The 26,356-nt window shown below is 42.6% G+C and overlaps 1 protein-coding gene across 1 annotated transcript in view; it reads left to right on the top strand.

Moving 5' to 3' along the window:
* Nucleotides 1-26,356, top strand: part of Adcy2 (adenylate cyclase 2) — a 364,093-nt gene that overhangs the window by 92,165 nt on the left and 245,572 nt on the right. Inside the window, exon 3 of the mRNA XM_051151053.1 lies at nucleotides 16,321-16,482. Within this exon, the coding sequence (XP_051007010.1) occupies nucleotides 16,321-16,482 (162 nt within the window). The remainder of the gene's footprint in view (nucleotides 1-16,320; nucleotides 16,483-26,356) is intronic.

Genomic DNA, 26,356 nt, shown 5'->3' with positions numbered 1-26,356 from the left:
GCAGTGAGATGTATAGTACAGCAATTAAGTTCACCACCCACAACAGATGCATATAAGCATTTATAAGTGGTAATAAGAAGGCAATTTCTGGCCTTCCTTTGCTTCTGCCCATTTATTCCTCTCTCTCTCTCTCTCTCTCTCTCTCTCTCTCTCTCTCTCTCTCTCTCTCTCTCTCTCTCTCTGTGTGTGTGTGTTGCATGTGTGTGTACTTTCAGATAAGGCATGCTGAGGCTAAAGTCATGTCAGTTCACTGACCTGTTATGCTCACAGGCAGGAGGTGGGACTTAGGGTACAGGCCCTTCCCCCAAGTCCTTCCTCTCTGGGTCCAGTCTCTTTATTCTTTATGCAGCAAATAGCAGAACCTCAGGCCTCTCCCATAGTTAGTCATTTAGGCTGATGCTTGTTAACAGTCAGAGGAAGGAAGCAGACTTGGAGTCCATGGCAGAGTGGGGTATGGTTTCACAGCAGAGGGATCTGCAGCCATCCAAGGGCATCACACACTCCAGAAGGAAGCTGGCAGATAACTGACTCAGTGAACCAAGGAAGCAAGACTAGCCTTAAAGAAAAAATGTTATTTAATTGATTTTATTTTTTAGTCAAGTATGGCAACGGCAGTGCATGTGGGTTTTTGAAAGAGCCTTATGATCACACTGTTCTTTATCTGCCCTTCAGTGCTGATAGTGCCTTTCCTACCACCCAGCCAGTACCTAGAGTGTACATCTATGGCTTGTGTTTGCTCATGATGGAAGGAGGAAAGCTATTTCCTTCCCATCAGTGCAGTAATCTCCACTATGCTGTTCTCACTAGATGTTTTCCCTAGTGGAACCCAGTGAGACCCAATGAAGTGCCAGGTGTGTGTGTGTGTGTGTGTGTGTGTGTGTGTGTGTGTGTTGTCCATGAGAACTTGAAGGAATTTGGTTGTTAAATAAGAAAGTTGAAATAAGTTATGATCCATTAAAAAAAAATAAGTGAACATAAGACACAACACTTAACTGTGTAGGATCAAAAGTTGGAATATTTCTTTATCGAACCTTTTTAATATCTGTATTTTCAAAGTTTTGAGTGTGAAATCCCCCTGTTTTGTTTAGCCCTTACTGCTCTCTGGAACAAACTGCCTATGCAAGTAAGAATGAATGTACACTTACAAATATTTAGCTAATAATATGCACAGTGTAGCCAGAAGTAAATGTGGTATCTTCTGCTCATTAAAGTGGATCCAAAACATTGTTATGCTTGTGTGTGGGGGTGTCATTTGTTATGTATTTTCACTGATCAGCAAACTTCATTTCTTTTTTTTTTTTTTTATTTTTTTATTTTTTTTATTTTTTTTTTCTTTTTTTTTTTTTTTTTTTTTTTTTTTTATTAATTAATTTATTCTTGTTACATCTCAATGTTTATCCCATCCCTTGTATCCTCCCATTCCTCCCCCCCCCATTTTCCCATTATTCCCCTCCCCTATTTCCCATTATTCCCCTCCCCTATTCATTTCTTTAAGTGACAGAGTGCATCTCATAACAATGACTTAAACGTTTTTTATTAATTTATTCATATTACATCTCAATTGTTGCCCTTCCCTTGTATCCTCCTATTCCTCCCTCCCTCCTGCTTCCCCCCTTCTCCCCCCTCCATGTCTGTGATTGAGGGAGACCTCTTCCCCCTATATATGCTCTTAGAATATCGAGTCTCTTCTTGGTAACTTGCTATCCTTCCTCTGAGTGCCACCAGGCCTCCCCATCCAGGGGACGTGGTCAGAAAAGGGGCACCAGAGTTCGTGTGAGAGTCAGATCTCACTCTCCACTCAATGGTGGAGAATATCCTGTTCGTCGGCTAGGTCTGGATAGGAGTTCGAAGTTTACTGCCTATAGTTTGAGGAGGACTCCAGGACCCAGATCTGCCTGTCATAAAGTTCTTCTTGTAGGTTTCCAGGACCCTCTGGATCCTTCTATTTCCCCATTCTTCCATGCTACTCTCACCTAAAGTGTCAATAGGATGTCCTCTCCTCTGACCCACTTTCCTGGTAAGTAAAGTTTTTCATGGGACGTATCCCTTGGACTAGTGGCTCGATATAAGTGAGTATATACCATTTGTCTTTTTCTGCTTCTGGGTGAACTCACTCATTATGATAATTTCTAGTTCAATCCATTTGTCCACAAATTTCGGGAATTCCTTGTTTTTAATAGCTGAGTAATATTCCATAGTGTATATATACCACAGTTTCTTTATCCATTCTTCTACTGAGGGACACTTAGGCTGTGTCCGTATTCTGGCTATTATGAATAAAGCAGCTATGAACATGGTTGAGCATATGCCCCTGTTGTGTGGTAGGGCATTTTCTGGGTATATTCCCAGGAGTGGGATAGCTGGGTCTTGAGGAAGCCCTATTCCCATTTTTCTGAGAAAGTGCCAGATAGCTTTCCAAAGTGGTTGTACTAGTTTGCATTCCCACCAGCAATGAAGGAGTGTTCCTCTCGCTCCACATCCTCGCCAACATGTCATGCAATGACTTAAACTTAAATTGTCAAAATGAATGTACAGAGTAGAGCAACGGCATCTTATGTGGATTGTGAGCTTTGATCTAACCCTGTGGTTGCGGTAGTGTATGGGGTGATAGCCAGTTCCCTGGCAATAATGTGCCTGCTCTGAAGGCTGCCAGTTTCCCCTTAGGAGCAAGCACAAGAGTTTGGGCACCTCCACATAACGCTGATTGGTTGGAGCCCAGTGCTGTGTAGGAAGCAACTGTGTCATTCAAGAAAGCTTCACCCAGTCAATGCTAAAATAATCTGTCTTACAGCTCAAGGGTATGAGTTCTGTCTGCTGAGATTTCCTTGTTTGGGATAAAGGAAAAAGCAAACCAAGGGGCGTAGAGCCTGGTGGTCTCTCTGGAGACACCCGCTGTGGAATGTGCCGCTCTGGCCTATGATGATTATGAGGTCCTGGAGACATGGTTTAAACTGGAATTCCAAAGCAATATTTGTTTTTAGATGAATAATTCACTCATTTCCCCAGCATGATTTTTCTCATATGAAGCATTGGCCTTTCAGATTAAGTAAATATAGTGTTTCAAAAGAATATAGACATGAATATTCATAAGAACCGAAACAGTGAATATAAATAAAAACCTTTTTGCATAACATTTTATTTTATTTCTTTTTACAGGAGTTACTTTCTTTCCCTTCACTTCTTAGATGATATTTTTCAAAATGATTTTTCAAGACAGTCTCTTCTACAAAGCCCAGGCATTATGCAGATTGAGATCATTTCTTTGTCAAATTATTTCACACAGTGGCATTTTCCTAAACATGCATAGAGAAAAGATAACTGCTTTAGGAAACTACCAATTAGCCCCAGATTCAGCCCAGCCTCATGCCAAAGACTCAATACAGCACTTGTTTAATAAGTAGAAGAATGTCCAGCAACAAAGAAAAATAAAATAAGATTACATGTCCCAAAAATATAAAGCTAGTTCAGCCACACAAAGTATGCAAACAATTTCTTGGTGTTTTCATGTATAAGCCATGATTTAAAATTTTAAAACCTTTATATATGCAAATGGTATATTATTATAAAGTAGATGTAGAAATAGCAGGATTGCTTCATTGCAGCTCCCTCTTGGGTGATGTGAAATAGCAGACACTGGAGTGAAAGGAGAATGATACACAAGAGTGCTAGAGTGAGGTCTTCAGTTGCTGTTGCCTAAATGACTGTTTAAGAATAGCCAGTGTGCTACTGGCTACAGCTACAGTGTGCTATCCAGTGCATTGATTAGCAGAGAGGATTCTCAAAGCATTTCTAAGTTAGTGGTTTCTGAGACATCAGGGCTTGAATTACATTGCTGCCCTTTTTATTAGCTACCAAGGGCTGTTTATGTTTTTTTTTTTTTTTAACATTGGGCTTGTAATAATTCTTATAATTTATATGCAAACATTAATGAATGTGACATTAATACAGTCACAGCAGAAATTGATAAACTTATGGCACAAGGTATCTGCTGTGCGGTTACCACAGGTCACCTTAGAATGTGGCTTTCTCCATGAGATTCCCTGGCCTGTGCTGCCCTTGGTTCACACACAGCGAGGACCATGGAGGGATAAAGGGGGAAATGTAGCCACTTCTACAAAAATTTAACATCAGAAAGTAGAAAGTTATCTAATGACTGAATATTTTAAGTCATTAAAATAATAGATAAAAAATAAATTTAAAAATGGAGGCTAGAGAGATGGTTCAGTGATTAAGAGCCCCATCTGTTCCTCCAGAGGGCCCAGGTTCAGCACCCACAAAATCTCTGGTACTTGATGGCTAGCTCCCCTAGCTAATACTCCAGGCTCAGTGTGAGAGACCTAAGTCAAAAAACAAAGTGAAGACTGATGAGAGAAGTTACTAGGCATGTAATCACGTACATGCACACATGTACTAACACATGTACATGCATAAACATGTACACATGCTTTTCACAGACAAACAAGCAAATAAAAAACAATGAAGAGACAGAAAATGGAAAATAAGGGGACTGATTTATATAACCCAGAATTCACTGAAAGAATTCAAGGGTTTTAAGAATACTGAGAGAAAGAAAATTAGCCTTTCTTAGGGATGAGCCCTTTTGTTGGATGTCTGGTGAAGAACGGTCAGCCTTGAAACCACATACACATCAATATCAAAAGGGACTCAGAAACATACATACATACATACATAAAAACATATCTATAAAGAAAAATTAAAAAGTCTCAGAGAGACAGACAGACAGACAGACAGACAGACAGACAGACACACACACACACACACACACACACACACACACACACACACACGCGTGCATGCACGCATGCACATATGCATGCACACACATGCATGCTAAGACCAAATTGAGGAACTCTCTACAGGATAAATTAGCATCTTATTTATGTAAAGTTTGATGACTGTCCTTTCCTTTCCTCCTCTCTAAAGGAAAGGGATAGTGATAGAAGCTAAGGAGAAAACTGTTTGCAGCATATGCAATATTTGCAATCTGTCTCAATTAAAACCCTTTTTAGAACCAAAAGACCAAGGACATTGGCTCATGCGAGGTGTTGGTGGGAGTTCTGCTGGTCAGTGTGGTGAGGGGAAGATGCCTTTCAGCTCCCGCTTCCAGAGGGCTTCATCTGTGGCCACTGGTCTTCCTTAGGCTATGGTAAAGCAGCACGTTTTGGAGGGGGCTGGGAGATGGAGCAGGCACTTGCCCTACATGAGCAAAGAAGCAGAGACAGGGGAGGATCCAGGGTCCCAAAATCCCTTTCAATGGCACGGCCCAGGGGTATAACTTCTTTCAGCCTAGTCCCAACCACTGCGCATTTCAACACCTTCCAGCGATAACATGGGCTTTGGTCCAAGTCTTTAATACATGGGCCTTTTGAGGGATGTTCAAATGCCGTACTGTAGCACCTTTGTGGATGATGGAATGTCTCATGGGGTTTAGAGTTAATGTAAATACAGCAGAGGAAAGTGTGCGCGTGAGGCTGGCGGTGGAGCTAAGTGGTAGAACACTTGTCTGCTGCTGAATTTGATTTCAACACTGAAAATAACGGTAGGAAAATGTGATTGGTGGAAGGGAGGGTGGAGACAGCATTCTTAAGTAGCTACCCAGAGCTGAGCCAAGCTTCCTCTCTGACTCTTCTATTTTATTAAGCTTTTTAAAAATGTATGATCTACCTCCTACCTGTTTCAAATTAAAAAGGCACAGAGAAGTTAATGTGTCTTAGATTCTATCCCATCATAAGTCTCTCTAATGCTGCATAGCATGTTAAAAAGAATAATGAAGGCCACCCTGTGAATCATGATTCTGTCACTACCATTTCGAAGCCCAGGATATCTATCCAGGAGGGTAATGTGTTCATTTGATTCATAATATAACATTTTTAAGGCGGAGGAGAGTAGTCTGAGTTGGGTTATGAGACCTGCAATGTGCCTCACCTCAGCCATTGAACTCACTCTGTGCTGGCCTTGAGTCTGTTCCAAGGTCCAGGAAGGGAGGCATCTACCCACTCAGGGCCTCTCCTGCCCAGTCTGCCCACACATGGGGCCCTGCCCTCTGGGAACTCACCTCCCCACTCGGAGAGAGCCCAGTTAGAGCTGCTGGAGGCCCCAGTCTCAGACCTTCCCAGGGCCAGGGAGTGACAAGCAGCTAGCACGTGGCGGCATTGATGAGCTTCCTCTGCTCCATAATATAACATTTAAAGTAATGTTTTCACATTTTATAGGGTTGGTTTCTAGAAGAGTTCTGGCCTAAGGTATGAAAGAAAGAGAACCTCTTACTCATCATCAATATGTCTCTGAGGTGGTGTTTTGTGCCACTCTTATAAGGGAGGTTTTTTGTAGAGATTAATGCATCAGTACTGAGAAGCAGTGTGGGATTACTGAAAATATTAAAGTAAGATGATGTATGATTTATCAATCCCTTGCTTGTGTACACACATGAGGAGCAAGAAGCCAGGGTCTGAAGAAATGGCTGGCCTACCCTTCTCCAGGCTAATAAATAAGGTGGTGGCTCCAACCTGTAATTTCAGCACTCAGGAGGATTGCCCAGTGTTCAAGGCCATCCTGAACTATGTAGTGAGTTATAAGCCAGTCTGCGCGACAGAGGGAGATTCTGTTTTAAAATACAAAATGTGAGATGCATACACAGAAAGGAAAAGAATTATTACTTGGGACAAGGCAGATGAGTGTTGGGAATGTTATGCAAAGGGAAACTAGCCAGGCATAAGAAGGGAAGTGAGTGCTGCCTGGTCTCACATGCACACTCTGAAAAACTAAACTCATACAAGTAAAGAGTTATCAGTGCAAAGACACACTGTGTGAGAGGATGGTGTTCCATAGTGGTCCTCTGCCCCTGTGAGAGTACGGTGCTCCACAGCAGTCTTCTGTCCTTGTGAGAAGGCAGTGCTCCACAGCAGTCCTCTGCCCCTGTGAGAGGGCAGTGCTCCACAGCGGTCCTCTGCTCCTGTGAGAGGATGGTGCTCCACAGCGGTCCTCTGCCCCTGTGAGAGGATGGTGCTCCACAGCAGTCCTCTGCTCCTGTGAGAGGATGGTGCTCCACAGCGGTCCTCTGCCCCTGTGAGAGGATGGTGCTCCACAGCAGTCCTCTGCTCCTGTGAGAGGATGGTGCTCCACAGCGGTCCTCTGCCCCTGTGAGAGGATGGTGCTCCACAGCAGTCCTCTGCCCCTGTGAGAAGGCAGTGCTCCATAGCAGTTCTTTGCAGTATCTTCACCCTCTCTTCTACTGAGTTTCCTGAGCTTCGAGGAAAGTATGAGTGTGACAGGTGTTACATTTAGGGCTGGGCAGTTCACCACCACTTATTCTCTTCACTTTGTCCAGTTGTGAGTCTCCGTACCAACTGTCTTCCACTCCAAATGGAAGCTTCTCTAATGAGGGCTGTGGTGTACCTGTGGGCGTAAAGATAAAGATTTAAAAGGCAGTTTGTGATTACAGACACTTAGCCAAATAATTAAAGTAAGTGTTCCTCTAGGACTTATGACTTCTGTAGCTGCGGGGTCTTGTTCAGGCATGCACTTCCATGCACAAATTCCATTTAAAGGGCAGGTCTTAAATCCAATCAGAAGAGAAGCTACATGTTTTTCACCTCCTCAAAAAAAAAAAAAATTAGTGGATTAAGCCTTCAACCATTTCAGACATGGCATTACTGTTAGGTGGAGAAAAAGAAGAGGAGGAGCAGCAGCAGGAGGAGGAGGTAGAGGAAGAGGAGGAAGAGAGAAGAGAAGAAGAAGAAGAAGAAGAAGAAGAAGAAGAAGAAGAAGAAGAAGAAGAAGAAAAAGAAGAAGAAGAAGAAGAAGAAGAAGAAGAAGAAGAAGAAGAAAAAGAAGAAGAAGAAGAAAAAGAAGAAGAAGAAGAAGAAAAAGAAGAAGAAGAAGAAGAAGAAGAAGAAGAAGAAGAAAAAGAAGGAAGAGGAGGAGAAGGAGGAAGGCTTTATTGAAAGAGGTGGGTCACTGACGAAATGCCCTTGCGATCAGACTGCATCCTGAGCCCTCCCCTGTCTCTCTGCCTTCCTGTAGCTGTGATGTGAAATGCTATGCCCACACCATGCTCTACCACCACAGTGCACTGGTGCTCCTGGAACTACAAGACAAAGAACCCCTCCCTCCCTGAAGTTGTTATGTCAAATGTTTGATCATAGACTGGATAAAAATTAACTAAGCAATTCTGCCTCTGGTGTTCATAGAAGTCATTAGAATATTTCCACAATTGCTGTAGTAATTTACATCCCCAGACACCATGTACGGTGTTTGTTTCTCCTGCGTCCTGCGGAGTGCTTGCTGATGTCTGCCTTTTGATCATAGCCGTGAGGTATAAGGTAGTATCATTACCTTGCAGTTTTTATTTGTATTTCTCTTAGGGTCAGTGAGGTTGGCTTCATTCTATACATCGATTAGGCATTTGTATGCCTAGTTTTGAACAATACTACCTTTGCTTTGGGGGAACTTGCCTAACTTTTGCATTTATACTTATGCTTTCCACCAGCAATGAGGCACATTGTTATATCCTGATATTTTACTTAGAGTAATATAATACCAATGATTTGGGTTCAGAAAATTGTCGCTTTAAAAAATTAAGAAACTGGGAACTGGGACAGAGGGGAAGACATCCTACTGGGACTCTAAATGAGAGAAGCATGGGAGAATAGCAAAGTAGAAGGATCCAGAGGGTCCTAGAAACCTACAAATAGAACAATATGATAGGCAGATTTGGGCCCAGGGGTCCCGCTCAAACTAAGGCACCAGCCAAGGACAATACAGGAGGTAAACTTTAAACCCCTTCCCAGATCTAGCCAACGGTCAGAACAGTCTCCACAGTTGAGTGGAGAGTGTGATACGACTTTCTCACGTACTCTGGTGCCTCACATTTGACCATGTCCCCTGGAGGGGGAGACCTGGTGGCACTCAGAGGAAGGACAGCAGGTTGCCAAGAAGAGACTTGATACCCTATGAGCATATACAGGGGGAGGTAATCCCCCTCAAGAACAGTCATGGGGAGGGGAATAATGGGAAAATGGGGGGAGGGAAGAATGAGAGGATACAAGGGATGGGATAAACATTGAGATGTAACAAGAATAAATTAATAAAAAAATTAAAAAAAACAATAGAGTTGTAATCTGAATAAATTAATAAAATTAAAATTTTTAAAAAAAAATAAAAATAAAAAATTAAGAAACTGGGGGCTGGATAAATACCTCAGCTGTTAAGAGCACTGGATAATTTTGCAGAAAACCTAGGTTTGATGCCCAGCATCCTTAATTCCCCATAATTCCAGTGCCAGGGGATCTGTCTTAGTTACCTTTCTATTGCTGTGATAAGGCAGCATAGGGACAAATTATGGAAGAAACTGTTTATGTTGGGATGGCAGTTTCAGAGGGTGAATCCGTAGCCATCGGTTCAGGGAGCATGACAGCAGGCAATCAAGTATGGCACCAGAGCAGCAGCTGACAGCTTTAAACCCCACCGCCCACCCCCTCCACCAAGGCCACATCTGCCAGTCCTTCCCAAACTGTTCTACCAGATGAAGACTTCATGTTCACATGTTTGAGCCTGTGGGGTCCATTGTCATTCAAGCCACCACAGGATCCAATACCCTCTCTGGCCTCTGAAGGCACCAGACACACATGTGGTGCATATCCATGCATGAAGACAAAACACTAATACACATAAAATAAAATAATATATCTAAAAGCAAATTAAGAGACTAAAATACAATAGTATTTCTAATTTCTCTAATAATATTTGGATAAAGTATAATTTTAATATCTCTGTTTTGGCTTATAAAAAGCAGGGTTTTTTTGCTATAACATTTCATGTAACAAAAGTATTATCCTTTGTCTCATGGTGTTTCTCTTGAGAACCCCATTGCATTCATAATTATTTGAGACTATCATGTATATTAGTGGATTCATACAACACAGAAGAGAGTAGATACTCAGCAAAACTTCAGCCAGAGGTAAGGTATAATTTAATTTTTAAAAACTTCCATTTTCTAGATAATATTCGAACATTATGAAACTTTTTAATATCTTTGAGTCTTGACAGAAATATCAAGCTATATTCTATCATCTTTAAGCTTTGCAACGGAGGCCGAATGATCTTGTCACTTCGTGTATTAGTCACTGTGTTGTGGCTGTAACAAAAATGTCTGAGGCAAATTAATGTTGGAGGTGGGAAGCTTTATTTTCTCTCCTGGTTTCCAAGGTTTGGTCTACAGGTACCTGTCTGGGTTGTTTGGGGCCTTCTGGGAAGCCGAACATTCTGGCCACTGGCAGGACTGGTAGAGGAGAGTGATCACCTGATAATGACTGCAAGCCAAGAAAGGGATGACAATCCCCAGATATCCTAAGATGTGCCCTCCCAGTGAACCTCAAACTAGGCTAGACCCCTAACTGTTCTTCTTCCCTATCTATGGATTATTGTCATGATCTAGTCACTGCCTAAGCTCACCGCTACATGCTGCCACCTGGGAAAATCAAACTCCCTTGTACACGTTTTGTGGGAGATTGCACCCCTAAACCGCATCAGCTTGTCAAGTATTTGATATCTAAATCCTGGTTTGTTCTACAGCACAAATTGATAGCATTGGTTGAATCGTATCCCCAAAAGTTCTTTCCCTAGTATCTCCAAGTCTCACCTCATTTGGAAATCTAGTCGTTACACATGCAATCACACTGGAGTTATGGTATATCCTAAATCTAAAACATTCTTTAAAACGTTGGCAAAAATGCATAGAGAAGGTGCCAAGTAAAGGTACCCACAGATACCAGGAGAGATACCCTGGAATAATGCATCCAAGACTGGAGTGATATATCTTCAAGCAAGTGGATGGCTAGGTTGCCCAGTGCTGTGAGAAGAAAAGCAAAAACTCAATAGATTTTCCCATAACCCCCCTGGAAGAAGGCAGCCCTTCTGGCACCTGCATTTAAATTTTTTAGTTTTTCAACAATGAAAGTGACTTTTTTGTTGACATTTTGAGTCAGTGAATATGTAGTAATTTGTTATGAGAGATATAAGAAGCTGATGCTTTTAGCATATGACTCTAAGTAAGTGGTTAAGTCAGCAATATTCCTGGTCTTCCAAGTCTAGATGTCCCCAGACTGACAAGAGTCAGTATTACTCCACAGAAGGAAGAGTCAGTCCCTTCTGTGCAGAGGACCGAGCGGTACCCCTAACAGTTCTGATCTTGACATTTCAAACCTTCAGCTCAGGGTTTCCTAAACACTAGGAGACTATACCATGAGGGTATACCCTTGCTTCATGTTAGCTCTGGGAGCTCTGAAGGTTTTCTCAAGGACAAAAGCTATTGATAGTCAGTTTTGATCACACTGAACTCTAGCAAAGTGGCTTCCTTTTTGCAAGTTTGTATCGCTAGAAGCAGAAAGCATGTGCTGAATGAGTCTGTCTCTCCTCAGCTGGTGTACCATGCAAACAAAAGGTACTCTGATGGACTTGAAAGTGACCAGCACCTCTGGACTGACCTCTGGCAATCTCAAGTGCATGGGCAGGCCAAGGAATGTCAGCTGCCAGGCTGATTGCCCAAAGCCTAGGCCACCCCTTCCCTCTTGTTAATTAAGACTTCAGTCCTGGGAAGTGTTTTGTGGAGGACTCGGGAATTTCAGGGATTGGCTGGGAGAGAAGATGCCGGGCTAGGCACTGCAGCCTGCATTCCCTGTGAGCAAGAGCTGCTCACTGTTTACTACCTGGTGCTGCCTATGATGGGAGTCTGGCCAGAGTCTGTCCAATAGAGAGCTGAGGACTTTTCGTGTAATTGGTCCATTAAATAGAAAACTGTTAGTTCAGAAATCAACATGTTTACAGTTGATGGTGAGGCCAATTATACCAAGAGAACAGTGAACCGGATTTAGAGACATGTTTTCTAATAGATGCCCCTGAAGCAGATCAGCTTGCATCACACTGGCATGCATAACAGACTTTTTTTTAAAAAAAGGACAACAACAATTTATGAGGCAGCTATCACGCCAGGTGCAGCCCTGAGCACTGCAGTCTTGGCTTTTAGTAAATCAAATCCTTGCTCTTAAAAGTGTCATGATTCTTCACTGTGTATGTGGGCGGGGGGGGGGAGCATTAATAGACAAATAAGAACCATAAACGTGATAAGTACAGTTGGTGAACTGTACAGAGGACTAGGGGTATGGATGGAAAAGGACTTGTCATGTCATGCAGTCTTAGGGTAGACCAGAGGAGGCCATTATCCAAGGAAGACAAGCCCTTAGAGCTCTACACTTAGAAGCATAAACTTGGCAGTATTACTTGGCTGAGAGGAAGTGGAAATTTGAAGCAAGGTAGATTGGCGAACGGATATTAAAGTCAACTCATGGGTGCTTGTCTTGCTAGGAAAGGTCAGCACTAAGGCAGAGCATGCTACAGGGCAATCCACTTATTAGCATACAATGCTTTGAACTAGAAAGCGGAACATATTCATATCTATAGTCTTGTGCCACAGGGAATATTTTTTTAAAAAGCAAGCTGATGAGCAATATATATAAAAACAGTCCACTTTTATAAACATAACTAATAAAACAGAGGGGGAGTCTATGGCCTTGATATGGATTGAGATCAGCTGAGTTATGCTCATTGACTTGAGAGCTCAACACTAGCAATGTGTATCAGTTGCTTGAGTAACTACAGGCCACTATGGGTCATCTGAGATCTTCAGTCCTCATTTTCTGACATATATGCTAAAGGAGTTCTAACACTGTCACTCCATGCCATGCCTGCCAGGGAGAAAAGAAGACATGACATTTCATGTACTGCTTTTTTCTACACAGAGAGGCCACACTAGCTGTGTTTATGATTCATAGAAAGTCTTGAACGCTCCATAACAGAAGAAAATGGTGACAGGAAGTTGAACTGGATACTCAAAACAAAACAAAACAAAACAAAACAAAAAACAAAAACCAAAAAAACGTGGAGACAGGAATTGGGTGGACACAAACAAGAAAGGATTCACTCTGCTGTCCTCATGCAGATGGCAGAAGAGGCAGAGTGGATTGGATAAGCTATATTGTTGCTAAATGGAAAGGCTCTGACAGTGTCATGGAAATAAGGACAGAACAATAGACAGATAGCAGTAATGCATTATGGGGGAAAGCCAGAAGACAACAGATAGATAAGCTTTGGTGGTGGTGTGTACATGGGTGGTTGGAGACTGAGACGTCACCGAAGTGCGTTGGCTTCAAGAGAAACAGGTCAGTGAGGACATGGAAAAGTTCTGAGGGCTAGAGTGTGGTGGAGCTCAAAGTTCAGGTAGATGGGTGGGAAGATGTGTGTGTCTCGCAGAGGTTCAGTGGCAATGCAGACCTGTGGCCACTTTATTGACATGAGCATGACCACTTCAGATACTGTGTTACTTGACACTTCTTATAGTCCTCAGAACACTAGTCTTGCTTTTATTTTCAGCCCCTTGTCCCACACAGAGAGAAGAGTACAGCTAAGAGGAGTCTCATGTCCCCATGGTAACATGGAAACCCTAAAGATTGCAGGAGAAGTTTCTGGAGCATTTTACCCACATATTTTTTAGAAGTGCCAGATCCATTTAAGTTTTACATATGGTGCTCTTTGAAGTTGGTTAGAAAATAGACCTAACAATATGAGAACCTTTTGAGATTAATACGGTGCAAAGACAATTCCTCCAGAAGGTTTGAGCTTGACCTGCATTGGCCAAGTTGGACAGGTGGATGCTGCACAGGAGTCTTTGCCTGAGTTCTTGGAGCACCATCACTGGAACCCTGACCTTGATTTGAGGCAATTGCATACCTCAACTTTGGAAAACCAACTGTGGTAGGTTAGCCCTCAGTAAATGCTGGCAAAGGTTAAGAATGGATTTCAAATACAACAACTGGTTCCCTGAACTCTCTCTGCGTGTTCTGTCCTCAGGAAGGCATCATGAGGGAAACAATCCCTTTCTGTCTGGTCAGATCATTGCCCACTGCATGAAATGCTACTGAAATCAGTTCTGGGCCTTGTTCACACTCTGCATCCTTGTGTGTAAATGACCTAATATCAAGTATCTGCCTTGGTTTTATGTTCCTCGTATAGAATAGAAAAAAGAGAATGTGTGTCATGCTGACTACTAATGTCCTGCTGAAAAAACATCTTCATAGTCTTTTATTTTGAAGAGGCAAAAGAAAAAAAAATATTTGCTAGAAAAAGTATCGCTATGTTAATCTGCTCACCCACATTTTTTATCCTGACAGCCCATATAAATATAGCTTGAAGGGGAGGAAGCGGGGGCTTGAAGCAGATGGCCCACACCAAACCCCAGCTTCCCGAGGACTTCTGGTCACTTTGCCCACCCACGGTGGCTTTCTCCTTGGCTGTCATTCCACAGTGACTGAGCTTGCAGCAAAGAGAGAGGATGATTTAGAGGCCATTTCATTGTCTCCTCAGAGTGGGGCTGGGTGGGAAGGGTGGCCCTTCTCTCAGCCGAGGAGAGAGCTGGCATGCATGACAGACTCATCTGCTCAGAGCTCTGATTGAGTCTCCTTCCTCCCTCTCCAGGAGCAGCTGCTTCCTCAGAGGAGTATGCATTATTTTCAGGGGACTTTGTGGGTTTTTTGTTTGTTTGTTTTGTTTTGTTTTGTTTTTGTGTAATGAATGGATGTCCCGCTTCAAATGTCCTGAAGAACATGAAAGGACATGTTTTAGGAATTCACATTTATTTTTAGGCTGTAAACTGCTTGTCTTCGATGTGTTCTTTCAACTGTGACACTAATACAGAGGCAGATCGTAAGGTGCCATCCTGGAACCACAGCATGCAGAGAGAGACAAGAACTTTAAGTTACAAATGTGCAGAGTAGGCAAGAGAAGATGAAGCCTGGCCCTCTCTTGGCTGCATTGCCTTTGAGTCTGTAGGAAGCAGAGCCTGGTGCTCACATCACACTTGGAAACTCACGGAAAACATACACCAGAACTGCTGTGGTGAGCTGTCTATGTCCATCCAGCGTACTGGGCCTCTGTGTCCTCTTCAAATGGCAGAGGATACCGTGATCACATGCCTCTCTCTCCCCTGAGGCCCATGATCTCCAGCTGTAGTTGTCGCCTGCTTACTGTGTCCTGCTTCTCCACCTCTGGCTCATTTGCAATGAAAATGTTCTTGCTTTGTCACCTAGTCAGCATTTCATCCCCATCCTAAAAGTTTCTCTAAGTGGTTTCCTATTGATTGCTTTTTTTTTTTATAAAGGTGGAATGCATAAAATATAAGTTAGTCATTTTAAAATGAAGAATGTAGTGGCATTCAGTACACTCCCAGTATTGGGCAGAGGATATCTGTGTCTGATGCAGAAGAAGTCTTTCCCATCACCCCGAGAAAGTCTAAGCTTGTGAGGCCATCACAATGCTTCTGCTGCTCCACAGGCCTGCTCACAGATCTTGCCAACCAGATCACCAAGCCTCTGTGTCCTATCTCTGTGGATTTACTCACTACGCATAGTTCATATAAATGGAATCGTACGATGTGGAACCTTCGTGGTTCATCTGTATTGCATCGTGTGTCAAGACTTTAACCCAAGTTATTCCTGAATCACATCCTGGTGCATGGACATGCCAGCTGATACCCATCCACAGCTGGGTATCTGTGTTAACTGGCAATGCAAATTCTATGATAAGTACATGTGTGCATATACTTAAAACAACATACCAAGGAGTGAGACTGGGAGATCAGATGATCTTTCTGTTTGACGTCGTCGGCAGGAACCTCTAAAGTGTTTCCCAATGGCTAAACATCTGCATCTGTGTGTCTACCTTCGCTAACTAAAGCGATGATGCCAAGCCCCAGTGATGTGAGACTGACCTTGCTCTTTCACACAAGTGCCCCTAAGCTCAGCCTCATGTATGCAGTAATTTGTTTGCTAACATTTGAAGTCCCACACAAGACTTCTTTTTTTTTTCCCTATCACAATGGCAAGCTATTATTTCTTTCCCCCTTTAATCCATGTATTTGCTATAGCAACTGTGGAGGACAGAGGGAAAACCTCAAGCTTTGGTTCTTACCTTCCACCTTGACACAGGGTCTTTTGTATATCTCCACTACCTACAGCACGCTAGCTGGTCTGCAAACTTCTGGGTGTCTTTCACACTGTTGGAGTCTGTCACTACCACATCCAGATTTACGTGGTTCCAGAGAGTCCATCCATGAGGCCCAGACTTAGGTTTTTGTTACAATTCAGGGAGTTTGCTCCACTCTATTTTGTGATGATGTTGTATTTTCTGCCTCCTTTAATGGTAAAGGGAACTGGGATTTTCTGACACTCCTCGTGTTTCTTCCCTCTATAGGTGTCCTTCTTCCTCTTCATCATCTTTGTGGCATACACCATGCTCCCTTTCAACATGCGAGATGCCATCATTGCCAGTGTCCTCACCTCTGCATCTCATACCGTAGTGCTGAGCGTCTACCTGTCTACAACACCAGGGGCCAAGGAGCACCTGTTCTGGCAGGTGAGTGCCCTTCTGCATGGGAACCCCGACCATTCACAGCTCTTTGTAGCATCAGTGGGAGAAGCCAGGGTGTGCAGACTGCTCCATGGCAGCTGCTCCTTGACATGGTCTGCAAGGGTTGCTGAACCCTCTCCTCCTTCTCCTCCTCCTCCAGTATGGTCAATAGTTACTTAGCCATTAGCATCAATGAAACTGTGTCCACAGGATAATTGGGTATGGAAATACCATTTTGCTGAGTGGTGATATGATTTTACAAGCAAACATATACATTAGAATCTTATTATAGATTATAATTTTTAGGATTCTTACTTTGAGGATGAAACATCATATAACTAGGAGCATAAGTTGCCCCACCCTCTCTCTTTATAGAGTATAAAAAAAAACCTTCACTTTCTCAGTCTCCTGGCAGATCCCTGAGCATTAAAAAACAGGTTTTTTTTTAAAATGCTGCAACAGCAAATTTGTGCATTGCTAATAAGTGATATTTCAAGAAGCCGTTCTATTTAATTAGTTGAAAGCATTTTAAAAGCTATTTGATTTCCTATTATGTGTATCCATAAACACGAGGGTCAATGATTTGGAGTTATTCCTCACAGTGTTATTTTTTTAAACAAGAAAAACATACTTTTAATTTTTGCTGTTTGGTAGTAGTCACATAAATTTGTGCACAGTCTAGACTATACTAAGGATACAACTTTCATGGTGATGAGTACTGTGCCAGTAGAAGGGGTAATTTAATTTTTTGTAGTTATGGAACTGAACCAAAGCCTTGGAGTGCTGGGTAAGTCCCCTAGTGCTGAGCTGCATCCTCATTACCAAAGAGTGGGGGTGAGTAATGGCCAAGGTGACCTCTGTGGAGTGAGAGAACCCAGGTGTTCATGATGTGAAAACAGATGTCTTGGAAGTAGAGACATAGTGAAGATGGGCCTAGGGGGAGAAGTGTCTTCAAAGGCATGCCCTCAGTGACCCACTTCCATATAAGAGCCTTTGAGGTCATTATGAAATTCAAGGCATAATAGCACTGAGAGAAAAAGTGATCGTTCTAGCTTCACACTGTGTACTGGGACTGCACTGCCTGATGTAGTGGCCAGCCAGCACGGATTGAAATGACGGGATGAGGACGAAGCATATAACTTTAGAGTGTTTAATTGGAAAAAAAAACCAGATTACATATATTCAAGCTGCACAGTACGATGAGTTGCTATGCAAACACATGTTGTATGTTAGATGTAAACCTTGTTCCTCTTATTATTTGGACCCTTTATCCCACATTGCCCCACTCTCCCAAAACACAAACTCTATACAACTCCCATGGCATTCAAGGGAAAGATGATCCCACTTGTGGCCTGAAAAGGTTCCAGAAACTTCTGTGTGCAGGTTCCACCCAGGGTTTGCTCCTCCATTCTGCATCCCATGCCGCTCTCTGCACCCCAGGAGAGATTTCCACTTTCTTTTATCAACAGCAGTACCATGCCGACTGCTAGCACATGGTAGCTTAGCTTCCTGAGTGGGTAGCTGAGTGCAGTAGCAGGTGCAGAATCCATTCAGCCCATTTATATTCTGAACACAACCGTGGAAAAACCATCTTCAGCCTCACACTGGCAGCAGGTCCCTTAGAAGTTTCATGTTTTGTGGCTGCTGTGTGGTGGGCATACCCAGTGGGACAGTTGTACCTATCTCTCTGCTTCCTTCATGAAGAAATGAAGTATTACATCTTGGAACAGATGGCTTTAATAGCTGTCATACTAATAAAACAGAATTATAAAAGGAGGGAAAGGCAATGCTTTCCAAGGAAATAGCTGTGTTTTAGGTCATTGCATATAGTATTGAATTGTTTTTGGTTCATTACTATCCGTACTAGTGAAAGAAATTGGAGAAAGATTAGTATACATGTTTTTTACTCTTTTCCCAAAACTGATAGGAAAATATGCTTGCTTGCAGCCAGAGGTGACATAAGGAACTGTATAGATGAGTCTAGCATTGCTTAATGCTCTGGTATATCATATAAGGGTAACGTTGGAAAGAGAAGAAGACCCTTGGTCCGTTTCTGATGTCTTCTATAGTTTTATGATTCCAAGAGCCAACAAGGCAGAATGCAGTGGTGGATTTAGACAGTGGTTTGGTGCAGTGTGTTCAGTGTGTTTTTTAAAGGTGTGTTCACATGTAAACAGGTATGAAGGGATGATCTCTATTACTCTCAGATTACCATTGGATTGTGGGTAAAGAAAAACACTTTTTTCATTCCTTTGATGTACAGTACTTGTAAATAAGGATGCTGCATGTCTGTTGTTTACATCACTATGGTGCAGTGTTCCGAAAATATTAGGTAAAATGTAGGATACTGATCAAGTGTAAAGAAAGGCTTTGTGTCTAGAGACTCTGCCTCTAAGCCAGCAGTTCTCAACTTGTGAGGCATGACTCCTTTGGGTCAAATGGCCTTTTCACAGGGTCACCAAAGACTGCCTGGGAACAGATATTGGCAGTACAATTCCCAATAGTGGCAAAAATTATAGTTATGAAGTAGTAAGGAAATAATTTTATGGTTGGGGCCACCATAACATTAGGAACTGTATTAAAGTGTCGCAGCATTTGGAAGATTAAGAATCACTGCCGCAGTACAGGAGACAGTCTGCTTATCTTGTATGTACTAAGAATTTGTATCATGGAGATCTATAGTGTGGAGAAGCTACTGGGATCATGCCTTGTCTGTTGAGTGAAATATTGACTGAAGAGCAACCCAGTCTTCTTCAGTTCTGCATATTAGGGTTAAATGCTCATAGGAAATTCACTTAGCCAGCATTTGCCTCAAGATATTCTCATGTCATGATAGAAGAAACTTACTGAGTGATTGATATTTATAGGAAGTACCACCTAACCCAAGGAAAACTGAAAGTATAACCCCCAAATGCATGTTGTAACTTTGACATAATCATAGTCTTATCCGTAAGTCACTAATTCAATACAAGGAGTTATTTTCTCCTTAAAGGCAGGTTGCTGATCCGTTAACCAACCCCAGCATCTCAGGGTTTTTTTTTTTCTGCAGTTCCAGTAACCACGATGCACCTGTCAGAGTCTGGAGGTCTGCGTCACTCTACTATGCTTATGTGGCTCTTAGACCCCACCCTCTCCACTTTTTCACCTGCAGTTTGTAGTGCATGGGTACAGTTCAGAATCCTCCATGGCAATGTCTTATAAATTGTCTGCTTTTCAGTCTGGACATTCTCTCTCTCTCTCTCTCTCTCTCTCTCTCTCTCTCTCTCTCTCTCTCTCTCTCTCTCTCTCTCATGCTCATGGTGGTTGCACTCTTGAAGATCACAGGCCTACTGCAAGTAAGATGTCTCTCAATTTGAGGTCAATGTCTCCTGGCAGACAGATTCAGGCTGCCATCTTGGTTAAGAGTAAAGTGACTGCAGGTCCTGGAGTTCCAGAACAGCTGCTGAGCTTTATCCTGTCTAAGTCTCTTGACCACTGTGAAATTCCTGCATGCATCTTTGTTGCTAATGCTTGCTTTCTACCAAGGAACTTTAAGGTTAGGCATACATCCTATCTTCAGCTCTTGACTTCTTTTATTATACACATGGTGCTGTATTTTCTATTATATTTGATAGGCGTTAAACCATGTCTATCACAGGACCATTTCCAGGGCCTCCACCAAGCTGACTTTAGCCTTCTGGGTAGAGTCACATCTTCTTCTTGGAATGTCTGTATCTTCTAGAAAAAACAGAAGTTTCAGGCTCAGTTTGCTTGGCCCTACGTACCCCTAAAATTAAGGATCTCTGCTTCTTTACATATTTATTCATTAACTTCTTCTTTACCGAGACAGGGTCTCATGTATTCCAGCTTGGTCCTCAATTCTTCATAGCTGAGAACGACCTTGAATTTCTGATCTTCCTGCCTCCACTTCCTAAATTTTGGGGTTAGAGGTGTGGGCCACATGAAGCAGGGGTTGACTGCATGCTCAGTAAGCACTCTCCCAACCGAGCCACAACCTCTGTCCTCCACTTCTTTGTAGTGGAGAAAGTTTAGAGGTAACATCTTGTCATTGGGCATTTTTGGGGGGGGTTGTTTGGCTTTGCTCTTGGGATGCCATCATACCAATGTGAGGCTCACATATTGACAGGTGCATTTATTGTTATACACACTTGAGGTAGATAAATTTCCATCACTATAATAAAATGCCCTGAAAAATCAATTTAGAGGAGAGAGGGTTTGTTTTGCTTTACAGTCCCAAAAGAAGATATGGTCCATCATGGTGGGAAAGACACGGCAGCAGGAGTGTGGGGTCAGCTTGGCAGTCAGGAAGCTGCTGGTCACACTTCATCCAGCACACATGCTTGTTCTTGGACCAACAGTTGAAAAAAAAATAGGTTCTACGATTCTTAATCTCCTTGTAAAAAGCAGTCTTCCATAGCAGACACCACAGAAGTCTTCCCACCATGCCCAGGTTTCTCTCTGCAAGCCTGTCTACTCTCAAGGATCTGAGGATCCATTTCTGTGAGGCTGACACTACAACATTATTATCTAGGAGAGAAAAAGCCAAGCTGGGCAGGAGAAGAGATGGGACAAACCATGAACAAGTTTTGAATACATCATTCTTTGCGGGATGTGTGGGGGAGGGGCGGAGGAAGAGGTTAGTTTTACTTGGTCACTAATTTACTCTATCTGTGAACATTTTCTTACAATTATTTTCTCTTTCTTTCCCTAACTGGGTTTCAAATAAGTGGATTTTTTTTCAAGTGAATATTTATGGAATCTGAGATTGTGATCACATTCTTGATCCCTTAATAATGAAAGGAAGAAGATGCAAGGCATCAGGGACTGCAGCAACAGTCTTATATTGTTTGTATAGGAAGAGTATTATTTAAAAAATAAATTAAAAAAAGAAGAGTATTATTTTTATATGGTAATTTTAGTATAAATACCATAAACCTTTAGGATTTCCTGATTAACTGGAAAATAACAGTTTTACTTTTACTTGTTGGATAATAGGTATTTGATTATAGTCCCTCAGAGCCGGGAGCAAGGAGTCACTGTGGCTTACCTTCAAACCAAAGTAAAGAAAGTGCAGTGAGCAAAGGCAAGATGAGACACACCCTCCCCATTGTGTCCGGTGCATCTTGCCTGAGTCTGAGGAGTGGACAGTTATGAAGCCATCAGAGAGGAAGGAAAAACTGGAACCCTGTCTCACAGCCAAGGGTAGAGGGTCAGCACTCAGTAGGCTTGGCCCTGCCTGAAGCTTGTGCTGGCAAGGAGCACTTTTGCATCTTAAATATGCATCTTGCCTGGTTCCCCCCCCCTCCTTTTCTTTTCACTTTTAGAGGTATTTGCCACTCTTTTCATAATGCATAAGCAACCTCAGGAAATTTTCAGGCATCCCTATATATGCACCATGGCTGAATTTTGTATTTGAATTTTAGTCACTCCTCTTGAATCTTTATTTCCTTGGTATTCACAGCACATACTGAATTTTAATTTCATATATCTTTTCTTTTCCCCTGGGAGGGGGCATTTGAATATAGATTTATTTAAGTAAGTCAGTTATGTGAGAATTCATATTTATGAAAGAAGATGAGCTAAGGACTGCTTATTGGTTTTCTAACAGGATTACTCAGATATCAGGGAAATTGGTACAGAATTCTTTGACACTATGGAAGCTTTATATATTTAAGTCATGAGACATGTGAGGCATTTTCATTGGACCTAATGTAGACAATTATCTATGCTGAGTTTGTAATCAATGGCGATGTGGATTTGTTATGTGACTGAGGTGAAGCATAATTCAGGAAGTGTCTATTGGAGTCTGGAATTAAATTGCATTTGGGGCCTAATCTGAGCAGCTCAACGGAAAAACAGCTGGTTACCAGCTGCCCAGTTTCTGATGTGGAGGATTCTAGCAATTGCTAGCAATGTATGTCTCTATTTTTGTTGTTTTCAAAGAGATACCAACTATTATTGTTTGTCCACAAGGAAAAATCTATTCTTTATGTCATAAAGCTATGGGTTGAGTCTAACTCATATCTTATTTTAGTAAGCCATTTCCCGCGTGATCTGAAGGCATTGAATTTTGAAGGAAAGGGGATTGGGATAGGGAGAAGGGAAGATAGGTGTGACATGTAAATGACGTGGAGAGGAAATGTGAATGTATCTCATGTTCTTTGTTCCCGTCCCACTCAGCCCCCATGCCACTGATCTGACTTCTTGCTCAGCCCCCATGCCAGTGATCTGACTGACATTCTCCTCAGTCCCCATGCCAGTGATCTGACTGACATTCTCCTCAGCCCCCATGCCACTGATCTGACTTCCCATTCAGCCCCCATGCCACTGAACTGACTTCCCACTCCGCCCTGTGCCACTGATCTGACTGACTTCCTGTTCAGCCACCATGCCACTGATCTGACTGACTTCCCGCTCAGCCCCCATGCCTCTGATCTGACTTCCCACTCAGCCCCCATGCCTCTGATCTGACTTCCCGCTCAGCCCCCATGCCACTCATCTGACTTCCCACTCAGTCCTCATGCCACTCATCTGACTGACTTCCCAAAACTGGGGAAGGAGAACAAGTGTGTGCAGGCCATAAAAATCACATTAAAGATATTTTGGTGATTTCTAGAGTAAAGACACAAGAGTTTGAGACCAAATTTCATGTTTATGGTTAGCTGGCCATCTGTTTTTAGAGTCTAGGTTTATTCTGTGGCTTTTGTGACTCAGATGTTGGGGTCGGGGTCCATGTTGAACAGAGCACTGATCTGTTCTTAAAGATTGGATTTAAAAGTGCAAGAAAAGAGGGATTTCCTTATAAATAAAGAGGGATTGCAATCTGTGAACCATGTCTGTCCTCTTATTGATTTTATCATCTGAACTGCGTGACCTCCATTCTTTAAAGGGATCATTCTCTGCACATGTGTTACACTATGACAGATATATCAAAGTTTGGTCGGCACCCTTGGCTGCCATTTTGTTTGACAAGTCTGCAGTGTTTTTCTCCTACCTTCATATATTCATGTGTCTTTGGTTCAATACTTGTAATTACCTGCAGCTCTGATCATTCCAAATATTTTATTTTAATGGAGGAAAGCAGTTTGTGATGGATACTGAGTCATGGATTCTCTTAAATGTTGGCAATTACTCCCTGAAGCACACAGAAGGTAATGAGAAGATGAGAGATGCTGGTGAGGTATCGTAAGCTCCGCCCTTGTCCTGTGTACCTGCTCACAGAATGAAGCTGCTGTGTGCAGCTACAGTTTGTCCTTGGTCAGTAAGAAAGCTGCAATGGTCCTGGAGTGTCATTTCTAATAGATGGAACATATTGAGATGGACAAGTGGGAAAACAGAGCTGTAGTGGAGCCAAGAGAACTAACTACAAAATGGAAACAATTACCGTGGCCTGATGGTAGCCCATGCCCTTGACTCATGTTGTAGGGGTGCATTCACCCAATTTTCTTCAGTGATAGACAGGGTGGACAGTCCAGAACATTCATTCTAAGAGCAGCACAGATGGCGAAATTAGGAAATATATAAAAAAGGACTTAACTGGGCCAGGCACACAGCACTCAAAGCACCAAGTATTAGTAATAACTGCTAGGTGGTAGATTCATAACATCCTCAATATATTTTCAGACTGCAGTAACTGAGTAGGCTGCAGAAAGAAGGAGAAATGTGCTCTTTGTTCAGAATTCAGAGCTTGAGAACACCAATTCTCAACTTCATGTCTTCTGAGTGATGAGATACTTTGGTGGGCAGACTCAAGGCTCTGTTCCTCTCAGACGTTCACTAGCATGTTGATGTGGAGCGTGGTGAGGGAGGACAAAGAGGCTTCTTGATCTGAGGAAAGATCAGGGTTTGCTTCTCACTTCTGCCTTATAGCTGTGTGTGGTAGACATGGAGGTGGCACACCCCACTTCTCCCACAGAAAATATGGGCTGCCAACTCTTGGAGATGATGTCATATGCTGGCTTTCAGCTGTTAGCCCCTCTCAGGGCTGTGTAGTGTCTATTGGGACCTTATGACCAGAATCATATGGCTCTTGTAAGGGTGGCCCACCTTGGAGACTGACTATGTTCTCATGATATGGGTATACATTCATTCAATGTTGGCCCAGTGATGGTCTTCTTGTCACCCCCAGAGCATTCATGAGTTATTTTTCTGGAGCACATCCCTGAACTACAGTTCAAATTCTCCCTCCACCCAACCCCACTTTCTTTCCTCCATCTAATCTTGGTGTTAGAGAACTCCCAATTACCTAAACCTCAGTTTCAGAATATTGTACATATTTTCCAGTGGCAACAAGAACAAATGCCTATTTGTTCCCATATAGGGCACTGATCACATACCAAAGAAGTAATGCCACTCATTTCCAGCTTTGTGAACCAATAGATTCATTAGAGTTACTCCCAGGAACATGGATGTGGAGTGATTTACAGGAGTAGCTGCAACACTAAAAAGCATATAAATGATGATTCAAAAATAGCACCAATGGGCTTCCTTATGGAATTTGTAGCAAGCCACACCATAGAGGACTCTGTTCTCACTAGCAGTTGTTTATTGCTCATATAACCTTGGGGAGGGGACTTGTGAACCTTGTAAGCTTTATGAACTTCCTAAAGCTGGTAAGTTTCATGAGCCAACTGAGTAGTATGAGCCTCTGTTCTCTGAACAGAGATGGCCAATGATGGGTGTGGCTGCTGGCCTTGGTGCTGACTACACGGGCTACTCTAGAGGTTATTGTTTGCAGTGCTGTAGTCACAGTACTTGACAGAAACAAGTTACAGGAAGGAACTTATTTTGGTTCATGGTTTCAGGGATTATGTTTGTGATGAGATCAGGGGAGGCATGGTGAATTTCCTGGTGAGGGGAGTTTATGGCAGCAGGAAGCAAAGACAACACATCAGAGGCTTGGCTGTGACTTTTAAAGGCCAGTCCCTAGATATCTGTTTTGGCTAGCTGACCTCCACCTCCTGAACATTCTCAGGCTCCCACAGTAGCTCCAGTGCCTGGTGTCCAGGTACTGGATGTCCAAGCCTACGAAAGCATTTGAGATTCAAATAATGAGAATGGCACCTACTGTCAGATAAACAGCCCATAGTCAAGCCAGGCTAGTAATTAGCCCTCAATAAACAGTAAGTGACAATGGCAGGAATAATGTATCTTTGCTTGGTTTATATGGTTTCATGGACTTTAAAAGAAATGAAACATAAAAAAGTATGTTGGGGGATCAAGTCATAATCAAGGTTGGGCAGGGCATGTGTGAGCCCCTCAGAGATGAAGTTTTGTTTGATTATCCACTCTATAGCATTCTCTCCTCAGATCCAAGATGGCAACATTCATGCTACTGAGGTTCTCTAAGCCCACACCTCATTGACAAGAAGTAAGTCTGCTAATTCCCAAAGGTCTGAGCTCTTCTGGGTTAGCATGGCACAGCTTTGGAAACCCCCAGCACAACTTCATAAATGAACCATTGATTCTAAAGTAAATAGTAGAGACACACTTTCAGCAGGGGGCAGTGGACCCCTACCCCTGCCATTCTTTCTGGAGTTCTTGTTCCTGAGAAGTGCACTGCATCTCTCAGCCATCCTGGAGGATGGTTACTTTCTTCTCCTCCTCCTCTCCATCCCTGGGGTACCCTGCTTAGACTTGACCATTCCTACTCTCAATGTGCTGTCTTGAGGACAAGCAGTGATTTCTTTCTGCCAGTAGAGTTACAGCAAGCATCATTTCCCAAGGGTCACTGTAGCAAATCACTACAAATGTCGGTTCTTGAAATTAGAAATCCATAAGTCCTTGTACTTACGTACCCAAACAACAAAATGTTGGTAGGGTTTGTAGCCTCTAGAGACTCAAAACGGAAATCTCTCTATGCTAGTGTCCTTGCTTCTTC

This window comes from Acomys russatus, chromosome 9 (genome assembly GCF_903995435.1).
Source record: "Acomys russatus chromosome 9, mAcoRus1.1, whole genome shotgun sequence".
Lineage (NCBI taxonomy): Eukaryota > Metazoa > Chordata > Mammalia > Rodentia > Muridae > Acomys > Acomys russatus.
The sequence above is the reverse complement of the archived record's forward strand: the minus strand, read 5'-3'. Positions and strand labels throughout refer to the sequence as shown.